At 45.2% G+C, this 26,247-nt stretch overlaps 1 protein-coding gene across 2 annotated transcripts in view; it reads left to right on the forward strand.

Moving 5' to 3' along the window:
- MRPL11 (mitochondrial ribosomal protein L11) overlaps positions 1 to 25,866 on the forward strand; it is a 96,088-nt gene extending 70,222 nt beyond the window's left edge. For both annotated transcript variants that reach the window (XM_029613809.1, XM_029613808.1), the window contains exons 3-6: positions 15,370 to 15,465; positions 17,651 to 17,744; positions 23,911 to 24,070; positions 25,093 to 25,866. In XM_029613809.1, coding sequence (XP_029469669.1) covers positions 15,370 to 15,465; positions 17,651 to 17,744; positions 23,911 to 24,070; positions 25,093 to 25,204 — 462 coding nt within the window. In that variant the 3' untranslated portion in view covers positions 25,205 to 25,866. The remainder of the gene's footprint in view (positions 1 to 15,369; positions 15,466 to 17,650; positions 17,745 to 23,910; positions 24,071 to 25,092) is intronic.
- Positions 25,867 to 26,247: the final 381 nt, after the last annotated feature.

Below are 26,247 nucleotides of genomic sequence, written 5' to 3' on the forward strand. Positions count from 1 at the left end.
TCTGTAAACCTTTGTGATCTTGATAGGGAACAACGGTATATAAAGGGGTAGATTTTCAGAACTTGCGCGTGCGCGTCCATATGCGCGCGCAACCCAGCACGCACACATGGAAACACGATTTTATAACATGTTATAAAATCGGGGGTCGGCGTGCGCAAGGGGGTGCACATTTGTGCAACCTGCACGCACCACGGCCTTCCACAGTTCCCTCCCAGTCTGCTCCAATTTAGGAGCGGCCTGGGAGGGAACTTCCCTACCCCCTATACTAACCTTCCTACCCATTCCCCTAACATTCCCGCTCCCTAGCCTATCCTAACCCCTCCCAAATCCTTATCTTTCTTTTTGCACCTGCTTCAAGCAGGCGCAAGTTGCGTGCGCCGGCACCCTGCCGGCACGTGATCCCCTGGCACAGCAGCAAATAGCCGCTGTGCCTGACGCCTCTAGCCCTGCCCTTCCCTGGGACTCACACGTGGCCAGGCCTTTGATAATTGGCCCGGCACGCGTAAGCCCGGCTATGCGCATAAATCTCTGAAAATCAACCCTAAAATAAATAAATAAATAAAATGTGTGTAAAGCTCCTTGGTGCATCGGCAATAGGATTTATGCACACAACTCTGGGTAAAACTATGTTTTTTGCTGAACACATCTTATTGTATCGGCCTATTAGAGTGTAAGTTTCATGGAGCAGATTTATCTGTACAGTGCTGTGTAGTGCTATAGAAATGTTAGGTAGTGGTACTGGCCATAAAACCATAGAGAAACATTGTAAAGCGAATAGGAAAGCTGGACTGCTGATGGGCGCTAACAGAGTCCTTCTGTGCCACCACCTTGTCAGCCCAAGCAATGGGGAGTCGGGGAGGGCGAAATGTAGACCTGTGGGAAGAAAGAAGATGGAGATGGAAAGAAACAGAGGGCGAAAAAGGTGGAAAACTACAGAGATGGAGAGAGACAGGAATAGATAGGTGCAAAGAAAGACAAATACAAGCTGTACAAATTACACCTTATGAGCACCGGAAAGAAGCCCTCTTTGGCACAATGCAAGCATTAGGAAGAGGCAGTAAATTTAAGATATTAATATTGTACCCAATTCTTTTTTTTTACTGTATCTTGATGTTCTAAAGTGATGTATGTTTTAATTATTGTTTTATGTTAATTTTGTACTCTGCCTAGCTTGAATTGATTATAGGCAGATGATAAATATTTTAAATAAATAAAATACATAAATAAGATTCATTTAGAGATAAACCCCCACAAAGAGAGAAAGTCATGTGATTGCCACATTACTCCCCACAGAGAGAAATGGAAAGAGATATGGGTATATACAGGCATAGATGGAGAAGACACCATGGCAGAGACAGGCATAGGCGAGAGTGAGCAGCTCCAAAAGATTGAGGCAGGTGTATAGTAAGAGATGTATATGACACGTTCTTTAAAATGGTCTGTGAGGAGCTTATAAGTTAATAAGTCTTGGCAGAGGAGGACTATAGCATAATCTCTTAGCTTAAAACTCCATGTGCTATGGGACAGACCATCTGCTTTCTAAAAAATTAAAATTAATTGGGAGAAGCTTGTTATACACATTTTGAAATTCTCTTTTCTTCCTGTTCTGCTCCTGCTGACTGCCAGACAGCATAGTCCTGAGAGACATCTGCTGTTTACCATATTCATTCACTGCAGCCAAAAATCTGGGCAGAAAATAGGAGAAAAGCATACTAAATGTGTACCACAGGGAGAAAAGGCTGCTATCAGGCATATTGCACCACCATGAGGAATAAAAAACATCCCCAGATATATCACATGGTGCAGCAAATAAAGACCATCCCCTGGAATATCACATGGTTCAGGATATACAGATTATCTCCAGCCATTTAACATGGTGTAGGGAATAAATAACATCCACAGGTATATCACACAATGCAGGGAATAAAGATCATCCTCAGATAGATCACATGCCATAAGAAATAAAGACCATCCTCAAGCATCAACCTAATAAATGAAGCTTGACCGACGTGCCGCAAATGCGCAGTAGAGAGCAGCTCTACTGCGCATGTGTGGGCAAGCACGTCGGTCTCAGCGAACGTCAGCTGGATATCAACATGGTGTTGAGCGGCAGCCGCTGCGGCGGCGGCGAGGAGCAGCAGCCAGTAGCAAGGAAGGAGAGAGTGAGAGAGGGAGGTGAGAGGAAGGAGTGTGTGGGTGGGAGGGAGGTGATAGGGAGGGAGGTAGGGGTGGGAGAGGTGGGGAGGAGTGAGGGGAGAGGGAGAAGAATGAGGGGGAGGTGTGAGAGGGATGTGAGTAAGTGGAAGGGTAAGAAGTTGTGGAGCAGAGAAAAAGGGAGTGGAGGAGTGCTGAGGGAGAGGGGATTGGATTGAGAGGGTGAGGAGTGACTGAGGGAAGGGGAGGGAGGCAGTGGGAGACAGAGGGGTGAGTAAGACTGAGTGGAGGGAAGGGGGTGAGTGAACGAGGGGAAGGGGGAGTGAGGGAGAAAAAGTGTAGAAGGGTGCTGTGTTCGAAAATGGACTGAAAAAAAAAATTTAATGTAGCCCGTTTTAACGGGCTTAACGGCTTGTATAAAATAAGTGAATGATCGTCATCTCCAGGCATTTCTGTTCCTACCCTTCTCCTCTCCGTTCCTTTTCTTCATAGTCCTTTATTAACATACAACCGCATGATTCATTAGTATGATTGATCAGTGATGAGTAAACAGTCTAGGAGATCTAAGAAAACTGCATGTACTCTAAGAGTACAGGAGAGGCCACTGGAAGGTGCCAACTCAGACTGAGGCCACACCAAAAGTATATGCTACCGCTGAGGACAATGGGCATCAGTTCTCTGTCTACTTTGCTATATTTTGGATCTTGTATTCTTTTCTTGGATCTGAGGGATAGAATGAAAGATCAGAGGAGGGAGGATGTGAATTGGGGTGGGGTATGAAGAGGTGGCAGGTGTCCCTACCGTGCTCCTTTGCATCCCCTTGCTAATCTGTTGCTCAGTCTGGCATAGTCACGTGAACACACCACGCCCTGCACCATTCCCTTCTCTCTTAAACACAAAAACACTGCCTTCCTCCCCGTCTCATAGCAACATGACCCTCAGCTGGTCCCCTCTTATCCCCTAGTGATTTCTCACTTAGTCCCCTCTAATCGATCCAAATGATCCCATTTGTACTGTCTTCTCTCTGCATGCTGACTAGGAGGGGAGGGGCTGGATCAAGAAGCAGAGGGCTGTTCTCTGCTGAGTAAGAATCAGCGTGGCCCCGGATAGCAGTTAACCTTCAACCAGCCTGCTATAATTTTTAGGCTCTTCACTCTCTATCACAAGAGGGAGGAACAAACTGCAGGTAGCTGGCGCGATCAAAAAGAAGACCCTCTCCCCTTACTATAGTGCCCTACCCTTAGACATGGGTTGAGGACAGTGGGATCATAGGGGCAGGAGAGGAGGCAGGTGGTGATCTTCGTCACCTCTGCCTCCAACAGAGGAGTTCACCAGTATCTAGAACTAAAAATGCTAAGGGTCTAATAGACCATGCAATCGCACTCCTCAGCTTTGTATCGGGATGCATGGAAGGACAACCACCTGGCTGTATCATTATCTGACCGCTCAGGATAGTATAACTCCTGGGAGCTATCAGTAAGAGGGAATCCAGGCAAGAAGTTGTCAGAGGAGGTCCTCTGGAGGCCTTCCTATTCTATGCAACAGAAGTGAGTCAGGGGCTCAGATCCATTGTTCTATTCCCCTAGGTAACTGCATCTGCTCTAGACGGCCCAACCAAGAGCACACAGGATCTCACTCATCCTAAGGAGCTCAAGCTGAATGTCTGCTGACAAGCCCAAAAGATGTTCTGTATTGGTTCCCAATTAAGTGGAAAGCTTCTTATAAAATAGCAACATTGATTCATAAATTAATATACAGGGACTCATCTACCTGGCTAAATTCGACCTTACGTATTTATAAGCCAAATCTTGGACAGAGACCAGCAGGAAAAAACTTACTGGAGGTTCCTTTGCCATGTCTGGCTCGATCAGGCTTCACCCATGAAAAGGTGCTCTCCATGGCAGGCCCAATCTTCTGGAACTCACTACCTGATTACTTCAGAGCTATGCCTTGTTTATTAACCTTTAAGAAGGCTTTGAAAACTTATCTATTCAAACAAACATTATCTGTTGATGGATAGGCTGCAGATATATTCTTTTACTAATGAAGATTTTCTTTAATTGTATACAGCAGACAGCATTAGCCTACATCATTGTATATTTGCATAATTATGCATTTTTTTGTTCAAATGTTTTTGTATATAAAAAATACAATTATACAATAGACAGGTTGTAAGGTGACACTTCAGACACAATGTCATAAGAAAAATTATTCATAAGAACATGCCATACTGGGTCAGACCAAGGGTCCATCAAGCCCAGCATCCTGTTTCCAACAGTGGCCAATCCAGGCCATAAGAACCTGGCAAGTACCCAAAAACTAAGTCCATTCCATGTTACCGTTGCTAGTAATAGCGGTGGTTATTATCTAAGTCAACTTAATTAATAGCAGGTAATGGACTTCTCCTCCAAGAACTTATCCAAACCTTTTTTGAACCCAGCTACACTAACTGCACTAACCACATCCTCTGGCAACAAATTCCAGAGCTTTATTGTGCGTTGAGTGGAAAATAATTTTCTCCGATTAGTCTTAAAAGTGCTACTTGCTAACTTCATGGAATGCCCCCTAGTCCTTCTATTATTCGAAAGTGTAAATAACCGAGTCACATCTACTCGTTCAAGACCTCTCATGATCTTAAAGACCTCTATCATATCCCCCCTCACCCGTCTCTTCTCCAAGCTGAAAAGTTGTAACCTCTTTAGTCTTTCCTCATAGGGGAGCTGTTCCATTCCCCTTATCATTTTGGTAGCCCTTCTCTGTACCTTCTCCATCGCAATTATATCTTTTTTGAGATGCGGCGACCAGAATTGTACACAGTATTCAAGGTGCAGTCTCACCATGGAGCGATACAGAGGCATTATGACATTTTCCGTTCTATTAACCATTCCCTTCCTAATAATTCCTAACATTCTATTTGATTTTTTGACTGCTGCAGCACACTGAGCCGACGATTTTAAAGTATTATCCACTATGATGCCTAGATCTTTTTCCTGGATGGTAGCTCCTAATATGGAACCTAACATCATGTAACTACAGCAAGGATTATTTTTCTCTGTATGCAACACCTTGCACTTGTCCACATTAAATTTCATCTGCCATTTGGATGCCCAATCTTCCAGTCTTGCAAGGTCCTCCTGTAATGTATCACAGTCTGCTTGTGATTTAACTACTCTGAATAATTTTGTATCATCCACAAATTTGATAACCTCACTCGTCGTATTCCTTTCCAGATCATTTATATATATATTGAAAAGCACCGGTCCAAGTACAGATCCCTGAGGCACTCCACTGTTTACCCTTTTCCACTGGAGACATGGTACTAGCATCCAGACGTTCCTTGCTCCTGTGGCATCTCTTGGAGCTACACCAATGAGCAGTACTCATGCTGGGCATTGCAAGTCAGGCAGTGCATAGTGTTGGAAGTGGGTTTCTTCCTCTAGGAATCCATTCCCTAGGAGCTGGAAAGTTAATTCTCCTGCATAAGAGCATAGTATATTAAATGCCTGCTGCATAAGAGCATATGCATGTCACTTTACACCTGTTCAAGGTGGGTTAGGTTAGTCCTTATAGGATTGAAGGTATGCGGTTCTTCTCGGCCACATCATCATGATCAAGAAGATCACTGACCCCTAAGATGTTGGTGATTCCAATCATTCCATGTCTCGGGTGACATCCTCAGCACTCAACCTTGAGAGACGCTCTGTCCTGGTGGCTGATTCATTCCAAAGTTCTTTAGTACAAATTGTCCTGTCTTTGGCTTTATTCAAACTTGGGGAGCTTGCATAAATGGCTACACATCCAGGTTCTTGGGTTCACTTAGAGAATTTCATTGTTCTCTTTCACCGGACAATAATTGTTAACATAAAATCTTTGAGGGTTTGTTTGGCCAATGAATTATCCCTTGTCCAAAGAGACATTTATTTCTACTTTGTGTAATAGTCTAAAAATGAAGCAGATTTATGCAGCAGGGCTTGAAGCCCTATGCGAAGTGTTCAAGGAGGCTGTCCTGATGGTCCAGTTGAACCCAGGCCTGGAATCCATAATGATATCTGGTCAGGAGTTTCCAGATATTCTACAGGTGCAACACCTGTGTTACTGCTGTTCCATCTCTTTTATCAGAGAGGTTCTTGGACTTCTGTTATATCCTTTCCCTAGAATAGAGTCTGGGGTTTTGATAAATTACTCAGTTTACAAGAACCTTGGGGTCTTATTAGCATCCTCTTGGCTGAGTCAGATTCAGTGGAAGCTCCCTGGATGAATATTTGTTAGGAATCTCGTTGGGTTGTATCGCAGCATTGGGTTCGTGCTCTCTTAGCCCTGTTGCCAGAGATGTAGCTCCAGAATCAGTCTGGTAATGTTGCTCCTATTCCTCTGGCAAACAGAAGGGATTTCAGGTAGGAAGCCTGTAGTGCAGAAAGACAAAGTCTTGCAATATGGCCTGCGGAATGGGTCCTATAACCCTTTCCTCTGTTTCACAGAAACTCTGTTTAACTGCTTTCTGCATTTCCCCGTATCAGTTGAATAACTGATGTGTTTAAGTTTCATTTTGGTGAAATTGGTGCTTTTGCCACCATGCAGTCGGTAAGTCCACTTCCATACAGCCTAAGTTATATGCTTTGTATGAGGTAATTTAGTTTAGTTTATTAAAAATTTGTATACCGCCTTTTTAAAAGATTTTACACAAGGCTCAATTCTGATTTTTTTTTCTGGTAGGGAGTTCCAAAATATGGGCCTTACTGCAAAGAAGACTCAATCTGGGAGTGATATTCAGATGGGCTAGTCTTACTGATAGAATTTCAAGTAGATTCTTGTGAGTAGATCGTAAGGTCCTGAGAGAGCGATAACTTTTAAGATAGATCTCACCTAGCTAACATGGTCTAAATTTTAGCAAATTAAAAGAATCACGGTGATCTTGTATGAGATTTGCCATTTAATGGCCTGGAATGCCCTTCCGGAGGAAGTGGTGAAGACCAGAAGTGTGAAAGACTTCAAAGGGGCGTGGGATAAACACTGTGGATCCATAAAGTCTAGAGGACGTAAATGAATGTGGGGGGTGGGGGGAAGATTTGCATTCACAAAAAAGCAGGGAGTAGCTGACTTTTTATGGCAGTTACTACCCCAAATCAAATAAGCCTGATGCTTCACTTTCAATGCATATCCAGCATAGCTCTCTGCTTCAACGGCAGGGGAGAAAGTCAGATACTTCACGCATATCCAGCATAGCTTTCTACTTCAACGGCAGGGGAGAAAGTCTGATACTTCAAGCATATCCAGCATAGCTCTCTGCTTCAACGGCAGGGGAGGAAGTCTGACACTTCAAGCATATCCAGCATAGCTCTCTGCTTCAACGGCAGGGGAGGAAGTCTGACACTTCAAGCATATCCAGCATAGCTCTCTGCTTCAACGGCAGGGGAGGAAGTCTTCAAGCATATCCAGCATAGCTCTCTGCTTCAACAGCAGGGGAGGAAGTTTTCAAGCATATCCAGCATAGCTCTCTGCTTCAACGGCAGGGGAGAAAGTCTGACACTTCACGCATATCCAGCATAGCTCTCTGCTTCAACGGCAGGGGGAATGAAGAAAAGTGGATCTATATACAGACAACCAACAAGGATTGAATTACATAGTCTGGGTAAACAAATAAGCATGGGTGTAGCTTGCTTATTGCGGCAGTTACTACCCCTAACTAATTAAGCTAGATATTTCATTTAGATGCAGCTTCAACACTGCTCTCTACATTAATGGTGGGGGTGGAAGGGTAATAGAACCAAAAGGTTACTAAGAGCCAAGAGAAACAGATAAGTATGAAGAAAAAAAAAAGTGTGAAACATGCTGGGCAGACTGGATGGGCCGTTTGGTGTTCTTCTGCCATCATTTCTATGTTTCTATGTTTCTAATGGGGAGCCAATGAAGACACGCTAGTACAGGAGTGATTTGATCTGTCATTGTGGAGCCAGAAAGAATACGTGCCACTGTGTTTTGGACCGGTTGTAATGGGCGTATAGAGGTATAAGGAAGGCCTGACATAAAAGGCATTAACAATAATCCAAGTGGTTGAGTACCAGGGTCTGAAGGACCATACGAAAATCATAGGGGGTCCAGTAGGGGGGTCGCAGTTTCTTAACCAGCTGAAGGTTAAAAAAGGAGGCCTTAAAAGGAGGCTTTAGTCGAAGTTCATAGCTGAGCCAGCCATTGTGTCGTGGGATCTCAGCATAGTGCTTGCCCGGTGGTTAGATGCTCTTTCAAGCCTCTGAATTTATTAGCATAAAATCTGACTTGGAAGGTGAAAAATATTTGTATTTATTTATTTATTTATTTGATTTGATTAATTGCCTTTCTGTGATAGATAGAAAAAGCAATGCACAATAAAGATAAAACAAAATATGGTAGTCACGTCGGCAGTCGGGGTCTGTCTGCCCTAGGTCCTTTTCCACCTTCTTTGAAGCTTTTTCCTAGTAAGTTGTGTCTGTGCACATATTTAGTCTCTGCCTAATGTCTTGCAGGAATCCATAAAGGCAGTCTGCCATTACTTTTCAGTTGCAAGTGATCCATACCCTTACATATGGAGTAGTCTAAAGCCCCAGATAGTCTACTCAAGCTTTCTTCTTGACATTATTAAATCGGGAATGACCATAGCCAAGAGCTGCTTTTCTCTTGGTTAGTGAATTGTTCCCTCTTTCTTGCCCAGGAGGATCTGGTCTGGTGGGGGCATGTCGAGGCTTACATTGCTGGAGCTCTGACTGCGTTGAAAGCAAAGCTGCAATGTGGGATTTTCTCTGCACATTCACACTGTACCCCTGTTTTGTTCCCAACACAAAATTGAATTTTAAATAGTCTGTCCTATGGAGTCTGCTTTGAGGTGTAAAACCCAACTCCATTCCCTCTTAAGGCTCGTTATTTGGTTCAGACTGCCACAAAAAAAAAAACGTAAAAACAGATAATGCGATGTTTCCCTGACAGCACTCAAACATTGGCACTGTTCAGTTTTTCTTTTTTATTGAGGCAGTCTGTGGCTTGGGAGTTCCCACATATGAGGACTGCCTCTTGCTTGCCCTTGGAGAAAGTGACGTTATCTGTAGCTCTGGGTTTCTGATGGACAGCAGGATGTCAGTCCTCACAAAACCCTGTCGCCTTCCCTTGGAGTTGGTTAGTTCAAGTTTTAGCTTTATCATGGCCCGAAGGCCCTGCCTGGGAGGCAGGGAGTTGGCTACGGCTGCACATGCCCAGTGGGGCATGCTCCAAGCTTCTAGTAGCTTTGAAATTAAAGTTCTGTGCTGGGCTCCATGTAATGATGTCAGCCGTATGTGAGAACTGACAGCCTGCTGTCCATCTGAAAACGAACATATTACAGGTAAGTAACTTCATTTTACATGGTTCAGACAAGATTATAGATATTGCAGACCCAGGATCCACAGCACAGAGCACCGTTCTCAAGCCTTAAATTGCCAGGAACACTAGAATAGCCCACTGATTCCTTATCAACCCGAGAGGACCATTCTGAATCCTCAGGGGCAGAGTTGTAGGGCTGGGCTGAAAGCTTGGCTGTAAATACAGAAACCTATCCTGTGGCTTATAGGCAAAGCACATGCCCTACGACAGGGCAGCCCCCGATTTAAGCCCAAGGGGTCTGGCCCTTTTTCCCTTTACAGGTAGTTGCTGTTTGATGCCCAGCAAGACTGGGGTTTAAATCCTAAATGAGCTATTAAGTTCACTTAGAGAATAGCCACTGCCATTAGCAATGGTAACATGGAATAGACTTAGTTTTTGGGTACTTGCCAGGTTCTTATGGCCTGGATTGGCCACTGTTGGAAACAGGATGCTGGGCTTGATGGACCCTTGGTCTGACCCAGTATGGCATTTTTTTATGTTCTTATGTTCTCTCTTCCTGTCCTGATGCTGCGTCTGGATCTCACATGTATGTATGCTGAGCCAGGGCCTCAGAGAGACACTGGAATCCTTTAAATAATAAAAAATAAAAATACAAACTAAACTGGAAAATCTGTCTAAACCTAAACTGGTATTGAAACAATTTGTCTGGACCTTCTGCTGAACTTCAGAGACTTCTCTAAAACACTTCTGTGGGAGAAATTGCCTGGTTCTTTCCAGGGATGCTTTCTGCTGCTGTCCATCAAAGCTCTTATGCCCATACTCCAATTTCTGGTATTTTGGCCCCTCATGGCTGGCAGGAGCGGTGCTTAATAACACATTGGTTTCCTTTGTAATACCACGCCAGCCTTGTGATGTGAGCCAGGAGATGTACGAGAATCTTGTGGTTCACACGCTGAAGCTGGTCCCATGTGGCAGAAGAAGCTGACACACTATTCAGTGGTGTTTCTTCTTTTGCCAGCTGTGAATGCAGCAGGGGATGACAGGCAGAGCTGGTCTGGTCCAACGAGCAATGCCAGTGGAGTGTGAGGCATCCCTCATCGCATGGTGCACTGGATGATCGCCCAGCTTAAGGCTGTGAGAGCTGGTTGCTTCCAGTGAGGCAATTTGGAGGGATAGGATTACTGTTGGTTGGGTAGGAATGATATTGGGCTCTTGTGAGGGGGGGAAGATGGGGGTAGATTTTGATGGTGTTTCAGTGTGTTATTCTGTGTTTGTTTGTGTTGTGCTACTATGTTGTGAGCCACTCTGGGTTCATTGAGGAAGAGGACTGCATATAAACAAAAAATGTAAAGAAATAAAACCAAGGAAAGTGTCCCTCAGGCAACTTCCCAAGCACTAAAAGAAATATCCAGACTCCCATCTGTTTCGGTATGGCATTTCTTATGGTCTAAAAAATAACCACTACATTTTCAGCTAGCAGCACGAAACGAAATGACAGCAGGGAACAGGAGCAATTAAGATCCAAGAATTTTCTTTTTCAAATTGGGGAAAAAATGCTACAGGATCCAATATCCTGAAGATTCGAAAAGTGCCAAGAAAAAGAAAGAACTTAAAACTAACATACTAAGAATTTCCCAGAGCTGCTCCCCCCATGAGATCAACAAGTGAAAATCGGATTTCATACTAGCTGCAACCTGCAAAACATTTGCAGAGAACTACGTCTCCGTTTCCCTGCCCCTCTTCCTCCTCTTCACTTGCCCTGTTCCCTTTACTGCTTTGTCCCCACTTTTCCTTCCCCTGCCTGATTCCAGGAAGTTACTGGTAGTCTGCGCTGATGTGACCAGCAGTCCGGGTGCAGCCATCCTTGCAGCACTGTTCCTCCATACTGTTAGCTGCACACATACTTTGCACGGAGGTCCTGTTTCATGGAGCACAGTGTTGTGCTGAAGTCTCAGTATGCAGACTGTGCAGCTGAGAGCACCCCTTGGTGGCCACAGGAGAAACAGCACAGACGGGCACAGTACCAGCACCAAGGCTGTTATATACACACACACACACACACATATTTTCTCTACACAGAAGATACTGATGCCTGGCACAAGACTTTCCATTAGTTCTTTACCATCATGCACAGAAAAGGGTATCGGAAAAAGCAGACATGGATGAAACTATAATCACTATAAGTATATACCAGATTGGGGCCATGATAACGCAAGGAAGCCAAGCTAAGCCAATCCAAAGTTTGAACAAAAAAGACACAGCTCTGAAATGAGTAGTGAACTCAAATGAAATCCTTATAGCAAACTGCCTTTGCCCTGAAGATGAACCAACAACTGAAAAAAGTTGGACAAAGCAAAAATAACCAGCCCTGATAACCCACCAGAAAATACAGGAATCTCCATTGAGGAAGAGAAGGAAGACAGCAATCCAATCAACAAAATGTCACAAACTCGGGGGGGATTACCTGGCATTGGATTTAGCTAAAAAAGGACAAAGTGAAAGCTAACAAATATAATCCTGGGAATACTTAAAAAAAATTAAACTTTGAAAATAAACAATGAACATAAATTGGTCATACATAAACTAAAATCACAAGTCACTGGTTTAACTAAGGCTCAAGAGACGGAGCAGAGCCCACCTGAGATGCAGCTAACAAATCTGCAATCTCGGGGAATAGAGCTTACAGGGTGGGGAAGGAAGGTAACTCAGGCCCAGGGTACAGAGCAGAGCCCACCAGAAAATCAGCTTACAAACTTGCTAGGGGCTACATAAACCAGCCTCAGGCTACAGGGTAGAGCGTACCAGAGACCCAGCTGCCAAGTCCTGCCAGAGAACAGATAACAGAGAGAGCCCATCTGAAACTCAAGTCAACCAGCTCTGGAGTGGGGAACGGAAAGCAGGTAACCCAGCCTTAGACTGAGTTACCTGAGCCCACCTGAGATTCAGCTAACAAATCCTGCTGAGAGCAAGGAGGTCAAGCAGGGAACCCAACATTAAGACCAGGGTATGGAGCAGAGTCCACCCCTGCCGGGGGGAGCAGGTTGCAGAGCAGACCCCATCTGAGACTTAGCTAAGACATCCTGACAAATTGCAGTTACTACAAGACATCCCCACAAATAATAGCAAACTGAACCCAGATATTGATGTATCACTGCCAGGAGATTCAACCAGTAGATACCTGGATGAGAAGTACCTATTCCCAGGAAAGAGTGTGCTAAAAACCACATGCACAAACTAAGAAAGAGCCAGAATACTGGATTCCTAGATTCAGAAGCCCAAAATATGTTGTCATCTGCACAGAAGCAAAGGAATCAAAGTAACAAGGAAGCAATTTCCAGCAGCCCTCATAGCTGTAAAGTAAGACCTCGCTAATTTTCAAAGGGAAACTATGCGTATAGAACACTGACCACAGGTACAAAGTGCTTATGGGCTTTACACTTGCTTTTTCTGCAGGCAGAAATGTGTGAAAACATTTGTAGATTTGAATCTCAATTCACATACTTTGTCTCCGTACCCACTCCGTTCCCCCTCAATCTTACTAAAAGTATATGTGCTGTAAAAGCAGGTGCATACTGATGCAACGACCTTGCTGCAAGTTTTAACTCCCATTTTAGCGCGGTTTTTTTGATGCTAACCTAATCTCAGTATGTAATGGGGGTTTTAGCGTTGGAAAAAGCCAAGCTATAAAATCCATGGCAAGGTTTGCGCATCTCATTCTATTTGCAGGGTCGTAAGCCTTATTAGCTATTACCCTACAATATAAGGAGACGCGCTAAGTGGGAGGCTTCCTAGCACAACTTCTTTCACTGCTGGAAATTTAACACCTGCTCAGAGGCAGGCTTTACAGTTCCCCGCAGCATCGAATCTCACTTCCGTGACTGTCCTTCCTCTCCCGAGTCTGATTCTGCCCCAGTCTTTATATAAAAAAAAACAAAAAACTTAGCAGAGGCTTCAGCCAAACTCCCCTACATTCCCGAAGCCTCCCCCCCCCCCCAGCATGTGAACTGCTCAACTTCAAAATAAAGTAGAGCCTTGGGTCGGGGTGCCAAGGTCCATGGGTCCAGTGGGCCCTCCTCCCCTCATCTTAAAGAAAGGGAATTGGCCTGAGCTAACTCGGAAGGCCCTGCCTCCTCTGACAGGCTGTTCTTTCAACTGATTGGTCCCTCCACTTTGAAGTGTCAGTGAAAGAAGCAACTCCCTTTCAGAATTCTGAAAGCACAGCCGTCTGAAACTGAATTGGTCCTTTCACTGACATGTGACAGTGGAGGGACCAATCAGCAGACGGTGAAGGAGTGAATCCATTTTAAAAGCCACTTACATGCATGCACATGTCCCAATATGCAAATATCTCACTTTGAATGAAAAAAGGGGCTGGTCAAGGATATGCGCACAAGTACCCACACACCTGGGCACGTGCCCAGGTCCAGTGCCACATAACCTCCTCCATAGCAGAAGTAAAGTTAAGTTTAAAAAAAAAAAAAAGGGCATCTTTGAGGGGTTTGGGGTAACTGGAGGGAGTGCAGGCTAAAGAACCAGGGGAGTTTGGAGTACATAACTCTAGATTTGTTGAACTGGTGGATGAACTGGTGAGCTGGTCATGGCGTGGACACGCGCCAATTATAAAATTCCCCCACTTGCGCGGTTCAAACCTGATTTTGCACAGCTGTGTGTGTCCACTTGCAAAATTGGGTGCACGCATACATGCACCTAGGCGATTTTATAACATATGTGCACATATGTTACCTTGTCTCTGAGCGTGCGCCAATGCATACATGTACATGTCTGCCGGGACATCCATTTGAAAGTTACTGTCTAAGTGTGAGTAGCTTTGTCAGCTACCAGCACCTGGTATTCATATATTCACTGCACTCTGAGCGCAAGGAACCAATCCCCATATAGAACTGAATTCTTATTATTATTTATTTATTTTTTTTAGCATTAATGGATTTTATTGAAAGGTTTTGTTACTGGTGCTCCATCCATATTAGTAACTCCACTGAAAGGAGGGGTAAACTTTCCATCCCATCTTTTACAGACTCAATATTCCATTTATATACAATACTACATACAAACACAAGTAGAATGAATTCTTAACGGGGATTGGTCCCTGTGCCATTGGTAAGTTTAGGGTCCAATCCCCATTCAGTACTAGCTCCTGGCACTCGGAGTACAGGGAATATTTGCATAGGAACCATGATTGGGGGTGCTAAAATCTCCCTCTTTGTATATTACTTGGGCGAGACGTGCTAATTGTCATGCCTGAATGTGAATCTTATTCTGACCGTATCCCTTTATTTTGCATTCCCTCTTTCTGTTCTTTCCTCTCTCTTCCCTTCCCTTCTCATTACCTCCCCATCTCTCTCCGGCTATCTTCCCACTCTCTCTGTTCACCACCCCTCCTGCTCTCTCTCATCTGTCCCTTTTCCCCCTCCTCCTTATTTCTTGCATTTGCTCCCCCCTCCCAGTTTCCATCCCCTCTCTGTCTCCCCCTTAGCCTCCTCTCTTTTTCCCCATAGCCTCCTTTTGTCACATGTTTGAAATGGCAGAAGCTGTATTGGCCAGGACATTCTCGGCCCACGCTCTCCATAGCCAGATGTCAGGTGCTGAAGAAGAAGTGAGAAGAACGCAGCCGAGACAGTTGTGATCTCTGTGATGGTCTGGGGACTTGTGTGGCCTCAGTCTGGCCCCTTTGGCTGTGTGCCGTTCCTGCCTTGCTGGAAGTAGGCACTAAACAGTGCCACCCTGTAGTCACTAGGCTTCCCCAAGGGTTGAGACAGATTTGTTTCTGCTCTTTCTCTTTGTCTCTACTTCTCTCCTCCTTCCTTCTCTCTTCTACCTCCAAAACAGATATAACTAAACAAGGCCCTTTTTGTTCCTCTTTTTATGCAGAGGGGGATCCCCATCAGCCAGTTTTGTAAGGATTTCAATGAGAAAACCAAAGAAATCAAGGAAGGAATCCCACTGCCTGTAAAGATCTTCATTAATGTGAGTATATAACCTTACTACTCTACCTACCCTAGGACCTGCTACCCAGAGCAAGCCTCTCATCTCTCTCCCACCAAACCTGAGGTCTGCCCTCCTCCCTCTCCTAAGTCCCACTTCCATGGGACTTGCCATATAGATTGTAAACCCCAAAGATTCATTAGATGTGACTGTATCCAACACTAATTTCTTTTATCCAAACACCCACATGTATAAGAAAATTTCCAAAGTTTAATACATATTATGTTAGCCGCCCAACCAGGAATCACACTTAGTTCAAAGCACTTTCATATAAAAAGCACCAATTCAAATGTACTAACCTTTGTATTTATTTATTTATTTGTATGTATTTATACAGTTTTTGATTACCGTTGGACAGTAAAGTTCCATCGCTACGGTTTACATAAGATAGACATAAAAATTGATACAAAAATATTAAAAACTTAATTCAGGATATTAAAATTACTATTAAACAGTGGTGCAAGGATATAATCATCAGCCTGTTTTATTTTTTCCTACTTCTTTTGTTTTCCCAGTGTTATTTCCTTTTTTATAAAATCTTTGCAAAACATGTGCTCACATTACCACCAGTTTGTTTTGTTTTTTTTTAAATGTCTATTATATATTTGTTTCTTAAAGTCAGCATAACATAACTTGCCATACAGAACCAGCCACTCTTCCCACTCCCCTCTCATCCTGAGAAGTAAATCTGGGACCTGCTGTACAGAACCAGCCCCTCCTCCCTCTCTCCCTTCCACCCCAAGGAATGAACTTGGGACCTGCTGTACAGAACCAGCCCCTCCTCCCTCTCTCCCTCCCACCCCCAAGGAGTGAACTTGGGACCTGCTGTACAGAACCAGCCCCTCCTCCCTCTCTCCCTCCCACCCCAAGGAATGAACTTGGGACCTGCTGTACAGAACCAGCCCCTCCTCCCTCTCTCCCTCCCACCCCAAGGAATGAACTTGGGACCTGCTGTACAGAACCAGCCCCTCCTCCCTCTCTCCCTCCCCCCCCCAAGGAGTGAACTTGGGACCTGCTGTACAGAACCAGCCCCTCCTCCCTCTCTCCCTCCCACCCCAAGGAATGAACTTGGGACCTGCTGTACAGAACCAGCCCCTCCTCCCTCTCTCCCTCCCACCCCAAGGAATGAACTTGGGACCTGCTGTACAGAACCAGCCCCTCCTCCCTCTCTCCCTTCCACCCCAAGGAATGAACTTGGGACCTGCTGTACAGAACCAGCCCCCTCCTCCCTCTCTCCCTCCCACCCCCAAGGAGTGAACTTGGGACCTGCTGTACAGAACCAGCCCCTCCTCCCTCTCTCCCTCCCACCCCAAGGAATGAACTTGGGACCTGCTGTACAGAACCAGCCCCTCCTCCCTCTCTCCCTCCCACCCCCAAGGAGTGAACTTGGGACCTGCTGTACACAACCAGCCCCTCCTCCCTCTCTCCCTCCCACCCCAAGGAGTGAACTTGGGACCTGCTGTACAGAACCAGCCCCTCCTCCCTCTCTCCCTTCCACCCCAAGGAGTGAACTTGGGACCTGCTGTACAGAACCAGCCCCTCCTCCCTCTCTCCCTCCCACCCCCAAGGAATGAACTTGGGACCTGCTGTACAGAACCAGCCCCTCCTCCCTCTCTCCCTCCCACCCCCAAGGAATGAACTTGGGACCTGCTGTACAGAACCAGCCCCTCCTCCCTCTCTCCCTCCCACCCCCAAGGAATGAACTTGGGACCTGCTGTACAGAACCAGCCCCTCCTCCCTCTCTCCCTCCCACCCCAAGGAATGAACTTGGGACCTGCTGTACAGAACCAGCCCCTCCTCCCTCTCTCCCTCCCACCCCCAAGGAGTGAACTTGGGACCTGCTGTACAGAACCAGCCCCTCCTCCCTCTCTCCCTCCCACCCCAAGGAGTGAACTTGGGACCTGCTGTACAGAGCCAGCCCCTACTCTCTATCCCCTCCTCCACTCCTACCCCAAGGTTTGACTCTCTACCCACTTTACTGAGTGAATCCCTCCTCTCTGTCATCCTCCGTCCCCTGAGATGTGACCTTAGGTCTTGCCCTACAGAGTTGGCACCTCCTCTCATTCCCTCCAACCAGTTGTTTCCATGTTACTGTTCTCTCTCTATTTGCAAGTCTTTCATTTGTGAAAATTCATTTTTGTCTTTATGGTTTCTGTTGTTTCTAAAGCCGGATCGGTCATATAACCTGCAGATTAACAAGCCAACTGTTTCCTACTTCCTCAAATCAGCAGCTGGCATAGAGAAAGGAGCCAGCCAGACAGGTGAGCACGGCCAGAGAAACAGCTGGGAAAGGAACTGCGTTTAATGACTGACATGTAGATAAAGGCGACTCAGTCCATCTGGTGTATTCGGACTTTCAGAAGGCATTTGACAAAGTCCCCCATGAGAGATTCCACAGAAAATTACAAAGTCCATGGCATAGGAGACAGTGGTCTATTGTGAATTGATAACTAGTTAAAAGGCCAGAAACAGAGGGAGGACTAAATGGTCAGTTTTCCAAATGGAGGAAGATTGTTAGTGGAGTATCACAGGGATTGGTACTGGGACCTATACTATTTAACATGTTCATAAATGATCTGGAAAAGGGTAAGGTGATCAGATTTGCAAATGACACAAACTTATTCAAATTTGTTTAAAATGGCAGCTGCTTGCGAAGAACTTCAGAAGGTCCTTGTGAGACCTGGAGACTGGGCCACTGAATGACAGATAAAATGTAATGTAGAAAACTGCAACGTGATGTACATAGGAAAAAATAATCCCAACTACAAGTACACGTTGCTGGATTCTGTATTGGGAGGAAAAGGACCTTGGAGCCCTTGTGAACAATACTTTAAAATCCTTGGCTCAGTGACCGGCGGTAGACAAAAAGGCAAATAGAATATTAGGAATGATCCGGAAAGTTACAGAGAATAAAATGGAAAATACCATATTGCCTCTGTATTAATCCTTGATGTGACCGCTCCTTGAGTATTGTGTGCGATTCTTGTTGTCCCATCTCAAGAAAGACATAGCAGAACTAGAAAAGGTGCAGAGGAGGATGACAAAAGTGATAAAAGGTAGGAACATTTCTTCTATGATGAGAGGCTGTACATGTTAGAGCTTTTCAGCTTAGAAAAGAGATGGCTGAGAGAGGGACATGATAGAAGTTTTATAATATCATGAGTGAGGTGGAACCTCATTGAAACCAACAACCAGCAGATTCACAACAAATCATAGAAAGCACTTTTTCACTTCGCGCACTATCAAGCTGTGGAATCTGTTGCCAGAGGATGCGATCAAGGCGACTAGAATAGCAGAATTTAAGAGAGTTTCGGACAAGTTCCTGGTGGAAATGACCATAATACATTATTACCCAGGTAGCCTAAAGAAAGGTACTGCTATCCCTGGGAGTAATAGGAATTATATCTACTATATAGGGTCTGCCAGGTACTTGTGACCTGGATTGATCCCTGTCGAAGACAGAATGCTGGATTTAATGGATCCAATGGCAAGTCTTATGTTACCTGAAAACCCTAATTCCAGTCCCTTCTCCTACCCTTAAATTCACTGAGTAACCTTATGTTGTATTGTTTTCTGGCATATGGCAATAATGCACAGATCAGATTCTTAGGGTCAGATATGTAAACCATCTAATGGCACGATTTATAGAGTCTAAGGAATGCAGAGAAGAAATGGATATAATCTCTCTGCACTCAAATCACATGCAATATATTGATTCATGCTCATCAGTCATTAGAGTCTGTTCTGATCCATAGCTGTCTATTCATGGCACAGAGTCTTCCGGAGATCTAGCTAACTGTTTAATATTATCTTTCCACATGCCTTCAGACCTCACGAGTGGTCCCTGGACCAGAGGGCTGCGAATCGGATATTCCAGCTCTGTGGGAGCCTGGATATGGATCTCTTCTCATCCCCTTGCAACAGAAAGGTGGCTCGGTTCTGCTTCCTGTTCAGGACAGTTGACAAAGCAACCTCAACGCCCTTACACAACGTTGGGGCAAAGGTCTTCTGTTCGCATATCCTCTGATTCTCTTAGGGGCCAAGACAGGTCTGGTTTCCACTCCTATGGGAGTTGTCCAACTGGAGGTCAGTCAGAATTGGGGACTTCACCAGAACACAACATGCAGGATCAAGGAAGGTTAAGACATCACAACCTCCAGGCCCTGTTACTCACAGCCTGGATGTTGAGAGGTTAGATTTGCATCTTTCAGAAGATGTGTCTCAGGTCCTGGTGGCTTCTAGAAAGCCTTCCACTAGAAAGTCCTATGGACCTAAGTGGAGGAGGTTTTCCGTGTGGTGTGAGCAGAAGGCCCTAGATCTGTTCTTCTGCCTCACACAAAAACTGCTTGATTATCTTCTATACCTATGGGAAGCTGACTTGAAAAACAACTCCATTAGAGTTCATTGAGTACAGTTGGCACCTACTATCAAGGTATAGATGGTACACCCTTTTCTGTACAACCTATAGTTGTACATTTTATGAGGGCTCTGCTTCAATTGAAGCCTCCTCTAAGGCCTCCCACTGTGTCTTGGGACCTCAACATGGTGTTAGCTCAGCTGATGAAAGCTCCTTTTGAGCCGCTGCGCACCTGTGTCCTGACGTACCTAACCAGGAAGGTAATATTTTTGGTCACCTCAGCGCACAAGGTCAGAAAGCTCCAGGCCTTAGTGACTTATCTACCTTACGTTTTCTATAGCTTTCGCACGCGAAAAGGGACTTTTTGCATGCGATAGCTAGATCGGGGCAGAGTCTGCACCGGAAGGCGGACACGGCGAAGTCATCACTGATGGCGAAAAGGTAAGGCCCTTTATTGCCACTAGTAACGTGCCCAATAGCACCACCTTTCACGGTGGCGCTATTGGTTTGTGAAAGCTGGCAGCGACAGCACCGTGGTGATGCGATTGCTGCCGGCTTTCGCAGACCAAACCCCGTTTCGCCCCCGGTACCGCGCGATTCACTAAGGCCTGCGATTTTAGAAAATCCAGGCCTAAGTTTTATCGTGATAGTTTGGTCTTGCATACGCACTCTAAGTTCCTGCCTAAGGTGGTAATGGACTTCCATCTTAACCAGTTTATTGTCCTGCCAACATTCTTTCCCTGACCCCATTCGCACCAAGGCGAATGAGCCCTGCACAGTTTGGACTGAAAGCGAGCCTTAGCCTTCTATCTGGCTTAGACAGAAGCCCATATATTCCTCCCAACTTTTTGTTTCTTTTGATAGGAATAGGTTGGGCATTGCTATTGCCAAACAGACACACTCAAATTGGCTAGCAGATTGCATCTCCTTCAGTTATAGCTAGGCGGGACTGCATCTTGGGGGTCATGGCAAGGCTCATTCTGCCGAGCTATGGCAGCATCGGTGGCCCACTTGCAAGCAATTCCTGTGGAGGAGATCTGCAAGACTGCGACGTGGAGTTCTCTCCACACATTCACATTTCACTATTGCTTGGATAGGGATGGCTGAAACAATAGTAGGTTTGGCTAATCTGTCCTTCAGAATCTATTTGAGATGTAGAACCCAACTCTCTCCCTCCTAAGGCCCATTGTTTGGGTTCAGGCTGTCTCCCCTCTCCCTCCTAAGGCCCATTGTTTGGGTTCAGGCTGTCTCCCCTTCTTGTTACCAAAACACCATTGTTGTTGTGCCTGTTGCACCTGGTTGGGTGTTTGTTGGTCCCCAGCCTAGCTAGGGATTCACCATGTGTGAGGATTACCATCCTGCTTGTCCTCTGAGAAAGCAGAGTTGCTTACCTGTAACAAGTGCTTTCTAGGACAGCAGGATGTTAGTCCTTACGAAAGCCACCCACCACCCTGCGGAGTTGGGTTTCTCCTCATTTTGATTTATATCTAATTCTGTGTTGGAAGATTGAAGAGGGACCCCACGTGGATGCATGGTATAGGGCATGCTGGGCATGCCCAATGTGGCAAGTTAAAGTTCTAGAAACTTTGACATAAGTTTTCCGTGTCGGGGCTCCATCTGATGATGTCACCCATGTGTGTGAGGACTAACATCCTGCTGTCCTCTGAGAACACCTGTTACAGATAAAGCAACTGTGCTTTATGATCTTCCTAGCATTAAATTCAGTGGTGAGATAGATGAAGAATAATAGACTTAATACGGATAAGACTGAAGTTTTGTGGGTGGAAAAAGTGGTTCCCTATCCTGATTATCATTTAGTTACAATGCCCACAGTTTAGGGGTTTGTTACTAGATTCCAGGATGACTCTGGATTTGCAGATTTCTTCAGTGTCCAGAGCAGAATTTAGGTATCTCAATCTGTAGGCCTGGTCCAAATGGACTGGAGCCCGCGAGTAACCTGGTGCCAGTGGGGATCCCCTCCTTCCGCCACCCAACGCAGCGATTCTAGGATACTGTGTCAGGGGCTGCCACCATCATCCCCGTTCTTATGGGCACCGATGGCTTCACTTGCGGGTGCAAATCGTACCGGGTGATGTAATTGGATGGGGAAGACAGTTGCAGCCCAGTGACGCTGCATGCCTTTTAAAGGCTGGGCCCTAGGAGCAGAACTTCCTATGTCTGCTCCAGCATTCGAAGGGCATGGATAGCTCATCCTTCACCAGTGTTCGTGGCTCTTCCGGGTGCATTCAGCTCTCCCACAGTAAATGTTGGTCCGTCCAGCGGCTAATAGAGTGGCGCATTGCTCCTCCTCCACATGAACATTCGCTGAGGCAGTTGGATGGCTTAACAGCTTAAGAAATCTCACAGGTGGGCAGGATCACTCGGACCCATAGCCTGATTCAAGCAGCGTTGAAGCTGCACAGACAAGTACAAATCCTTTCCCCTGTCCCCCACCAAGATTACTAGACTTCCATCTCCACCTAGCAGAACATGGCTTGAAAACAATCTGTCTAGGTACATCCTAGCTCAGCAGACATTTATGATAATTGTAAGGAAGGAAACCCAGTTGTTTCCCATCCCATAACATGTTTATGAAAGGCTTATATCATCTTAAATCTCCTATCAAATTGCCTGTTTTTTCTTGGACTTTCAGTGTAGTTGTCACTCAGCTGATACCATCTTTTGAACCCATAAGCACTTGTCATCTCAATTATTTAACCTGGAAAGTTACATTTCTGCTAAAAGTTAGCAAACTTCAAGCATTAGTAACATACTCACCATGCAGATTGTACCACAACAGTAATTTTGCATACATATCCTAAAATTCTACTTAAATCAGTCTATTGTTCTTTTTGCTTTCTTTCCCAGACCTCATTCTCATAGAGCTGAAGAGCCTTGCATACCTTAGATTGTAGTAGAGTGCTGTCTTTCTACATTGACAGAACTAAAGATCATAGAAAATCCGTCCAGCTCGTCATCTCATAAGACCTTAACAGACACAAAATGTACAATTGCAGTTCGGATTCTGGACTATTTCTCCTCTCGCTGTTCCAAAGCCGGCCTCTCGTTAAAAGGCCGTGTAAAAGTGCGCAGTGTAAGAGCAATGGTAGCTTCTATAATGCAGCTTGACTTGCCCTTGATTGAAGAGATATATGGTGCTGCTACATGGAGCTCTGTGTATATTTTTACCTCTAACTACTCCTTAGATATTGACTCTCGCCACGATACTAAATTTGATCAGTCAGAGCTAAGAAATCTTTTTAAAAGTGACTCAAACATTTTGTCCAACTCCTTGCTACCAGGCAACCATTTGTGCAGATAGTCTTAAGGAGAGTGTGGTTAGGGGGAACCAAGACAACCCTTAGCTTAGGAGTCCCCACATATGTAAGCAGAGGGCGGTATATAAATCTCAATAAAGATAAGAAATATGTGGCTGATTACATCCTGCTTGTCCGTGGAGAAAGCAAATTTGCTTACGTGTAACTGGTGTCCTCTGTGGACAGCAGAATAAATCAGTCACACATACCCGCCTATCTCCCCTTACAGTGCAGACATTTTTCCCATAAATTCTGATATATGACTGAGGGAGTCTTGCACTGCATGGGTATATGGTGCCTTCTAGAACTTTTTAGCAACATTCTGTTCTCGGCACCATCAGATGGTGTCATCTACATGTGTGACTGATTTGTTCATTTCTCCATAGGAAATACTCATTACAAATAAGCAGCATTGCTGTCTAGCAGGTCGAGTGATCAATACAGGATCCCACAGCGAGTGGGTGGGTGTAGGAATGGGAAACAGAGAATGAAGGACATTGCCTGCCCAGGTTACTGTGAGGATTACAGATGACAGAAGATCCTGCAGGACTTGTAGATAACATGTGCATGTAGGTCATTTCTGGTTGTTTTTGTGTAACTCTGACCTTTTGCCTCTGATAAGTGGTCAGAGAGAGACTCCCAGTGGTGAGAGAAGGAATCACAGCTCACTGAGCTTGAGGAAGGAAAGGAAGATAATACCATGTCTGGATCAGCTGTCTTGAAACTGTCTCTTTTTTTTTTTGTTCTCTACAGGGCATGAAGTGGCAGGAATGGTGACCCTGAAACAGGTGTACGAGATCGCCCTGGTGAAATCGCAGGATGAGAGCTTTGTGCTGCGGGACACGCCCCTGGAAAATGTGGTGAAAAGCATCATCGGCAGTGCCAGATCACTGGGCATAAAGGTGGTGAAGGAGTAAGTAAACATAGAAATGACGGCAGAAAAGGACCAAAAGGTCCATCCAGTCTGCCCAGCAAGCCCACGGCAGCACCCGCCGTGCTGTACAGGTCACTCCCAGTTATCAGTTTCTCAGACTGTAAAATTCAGGGCCCTTGTTTATTGCTGTCTGAGTCCAATTCCTCATTATCTCTTGCCGTTGAAACAGAGAGCAATGGTGGAGTTGCATCAAAGTTAGCAGGCTTATTGGTTAAGGGCAGTAACCACTGCACCTGCAAGATACTTTCATGCACTCTTTTCTTCATTTCCATCCTCTGGTCTTTAGGGATCCACAGTGTTTATCCCATGCCCCTTTGAAATCTTTCACTGTTTTGGTTTTCATCACCTCCTCCGGAAGGGCATTCCAGGCATCCACTACCCTCTTCATCAGAAGTATGGGTAGATGGGGATAGAGCAGTGTGAAGGGGTGTCGAGGGGTTCAGTCAGGGAAGGGAGCAGGAGATCAGCATTCCACTTGTGCTTTTTGTGTATGAGAGACTTTAGGAGTGTGTCTCAGTTCTAATCCCCGAGTCTTGTCACTATCTCCCTGTGTTTCAATTCTGATATCGGCTCTGTCACGGACTCTGTATATGATCTTGAGGCTGAATCATTTTACTCCCATTGCCTCAGTTCTGATTCCTGGCTCTGTCACGGACTTTGTGTATAATTTTGGGGGTGAGTCACTTTATCCCCTGGGCCTTTTAAGACACCTAACTCTATGATGTCAGAGACTGACAATGATGATGTAACAACACAGTTTGCACACAGCAGCTCTGATGGTGAAACTTATCTATGATATGATCATTCTCAGCCAATCAAGAGCAGGGAAAGAATAGGCACATTCTGGGCAGTAGATTCTTAGGGGTGAGACCTGTTTACCTTTTGTTTCCAAAGTTGACCTGGAAACGTTTTGTGATGGCTTTTGCCTATCTGCACTCTCATGGCTGTTAATGCCTTTCTACACCCCCCCTTTTGCCCCCCACATTTGTTTGTTGTTGCAGCCTGTCGGCGGAGGAATATGGGCGCTTTCTGCAGGAGCGAGAGGAGATGAAGGCGGCAGAGGCAGCAGCCGCAGAGGCTGCTGAAATAACAGCCACAGGGAAGAAAACGTGATCCTTTACTCCCAGGAGTCACTGCCATCTCCCCCATCCTTTGCTGATTCCGGGGGGCAGGGGAGAGGAAAGATCAGTCTTGGATTCTCCTAAGCACAAGGCCTCCCCCTTCCTGACTCTTCCTCACCCGGGCCTCATCAGGAATCCTCCCTGTTGCCAAGCCTCTCACCTTCCGCCTGTCAGAGCTTCTTGCCTTGAAAGACAGGTCATCATAGCTGATGTAGACCCCTTCCTATAGTAACTTATCAGCTGCGGTCCCCTCCTGTAACACCTCCCTGACCAAACATAAAAGTAACCTCCCTGGGTAAGATGCATTGCAACCACATGAAATATGTTCTAGGGCCGTGTGCACCAGTGGCATCGTATAAATTGAGAAATTGTACCGAAGTGAAAGTGTGAGTATTTCTACAAGGACAGATGAGCTCAACTGCTTTTAGCTGATGCAGAGTTCCAACCTGATTGAAGAGACCTGATTTTATTTATTTAATAAACTTATAGTCCACGTATCCACAATTCTAAGCAGATTACACAGCAACAGTCGGAATTAATACATAAAATCATCAACAAATAAATATTTACAATATCTACTGAAAATGACAAAAAGCTAAAACAAAATGTAAAACAATACAAAATATCTACATAAAATTATCATGTTCATTTGCAGGATAAAGCCTGGGCTTTTCTTTTTTTATTCTTTCCAAACAGAAAGGGTTCAGATAATAATCTCAGATTAGATGACTAGGACAAGATTGCAAATGAGTCTAGAGGCCATGCTTTGCTGGATGTAGTTATGTCACACTGGATTCCCTGGTGGAAGAATACTGTAGTTAGTTTACTGGAGTCCTTGATGCCCTCTGTGATGCATTGTGAATTTCCCGGATAAGAGCAGGATTTGCATTGAGCAGCAGTGGATGTTTTGGCTGGTATCGCGGTAGCTTTTCCTGTATCATATTTTTGTTTTTGTTTATTGGGCATTCTTTACAATGTGTACACTGGAATGCTGTAAGCCCTTGGCTATGCCTTCCCATGTTGATTTTCACCTTT

Source organism: Rhinatrema bivittatum, chromosome 8 (assembly GCF_901001135.1).
Source record: "Rhinatrema bivittatum chromosome 8, aRhiBiv1.1, whole genome shotgun sequence".
NCBI classification, from domain to species: domain Eukaryota; kingdom Metazoa; phylum Chordata; class Amphibia; order Gymnophiona; family Rhinatrematidae; genus Rhinatrema; species Rhinatrema bivittatum.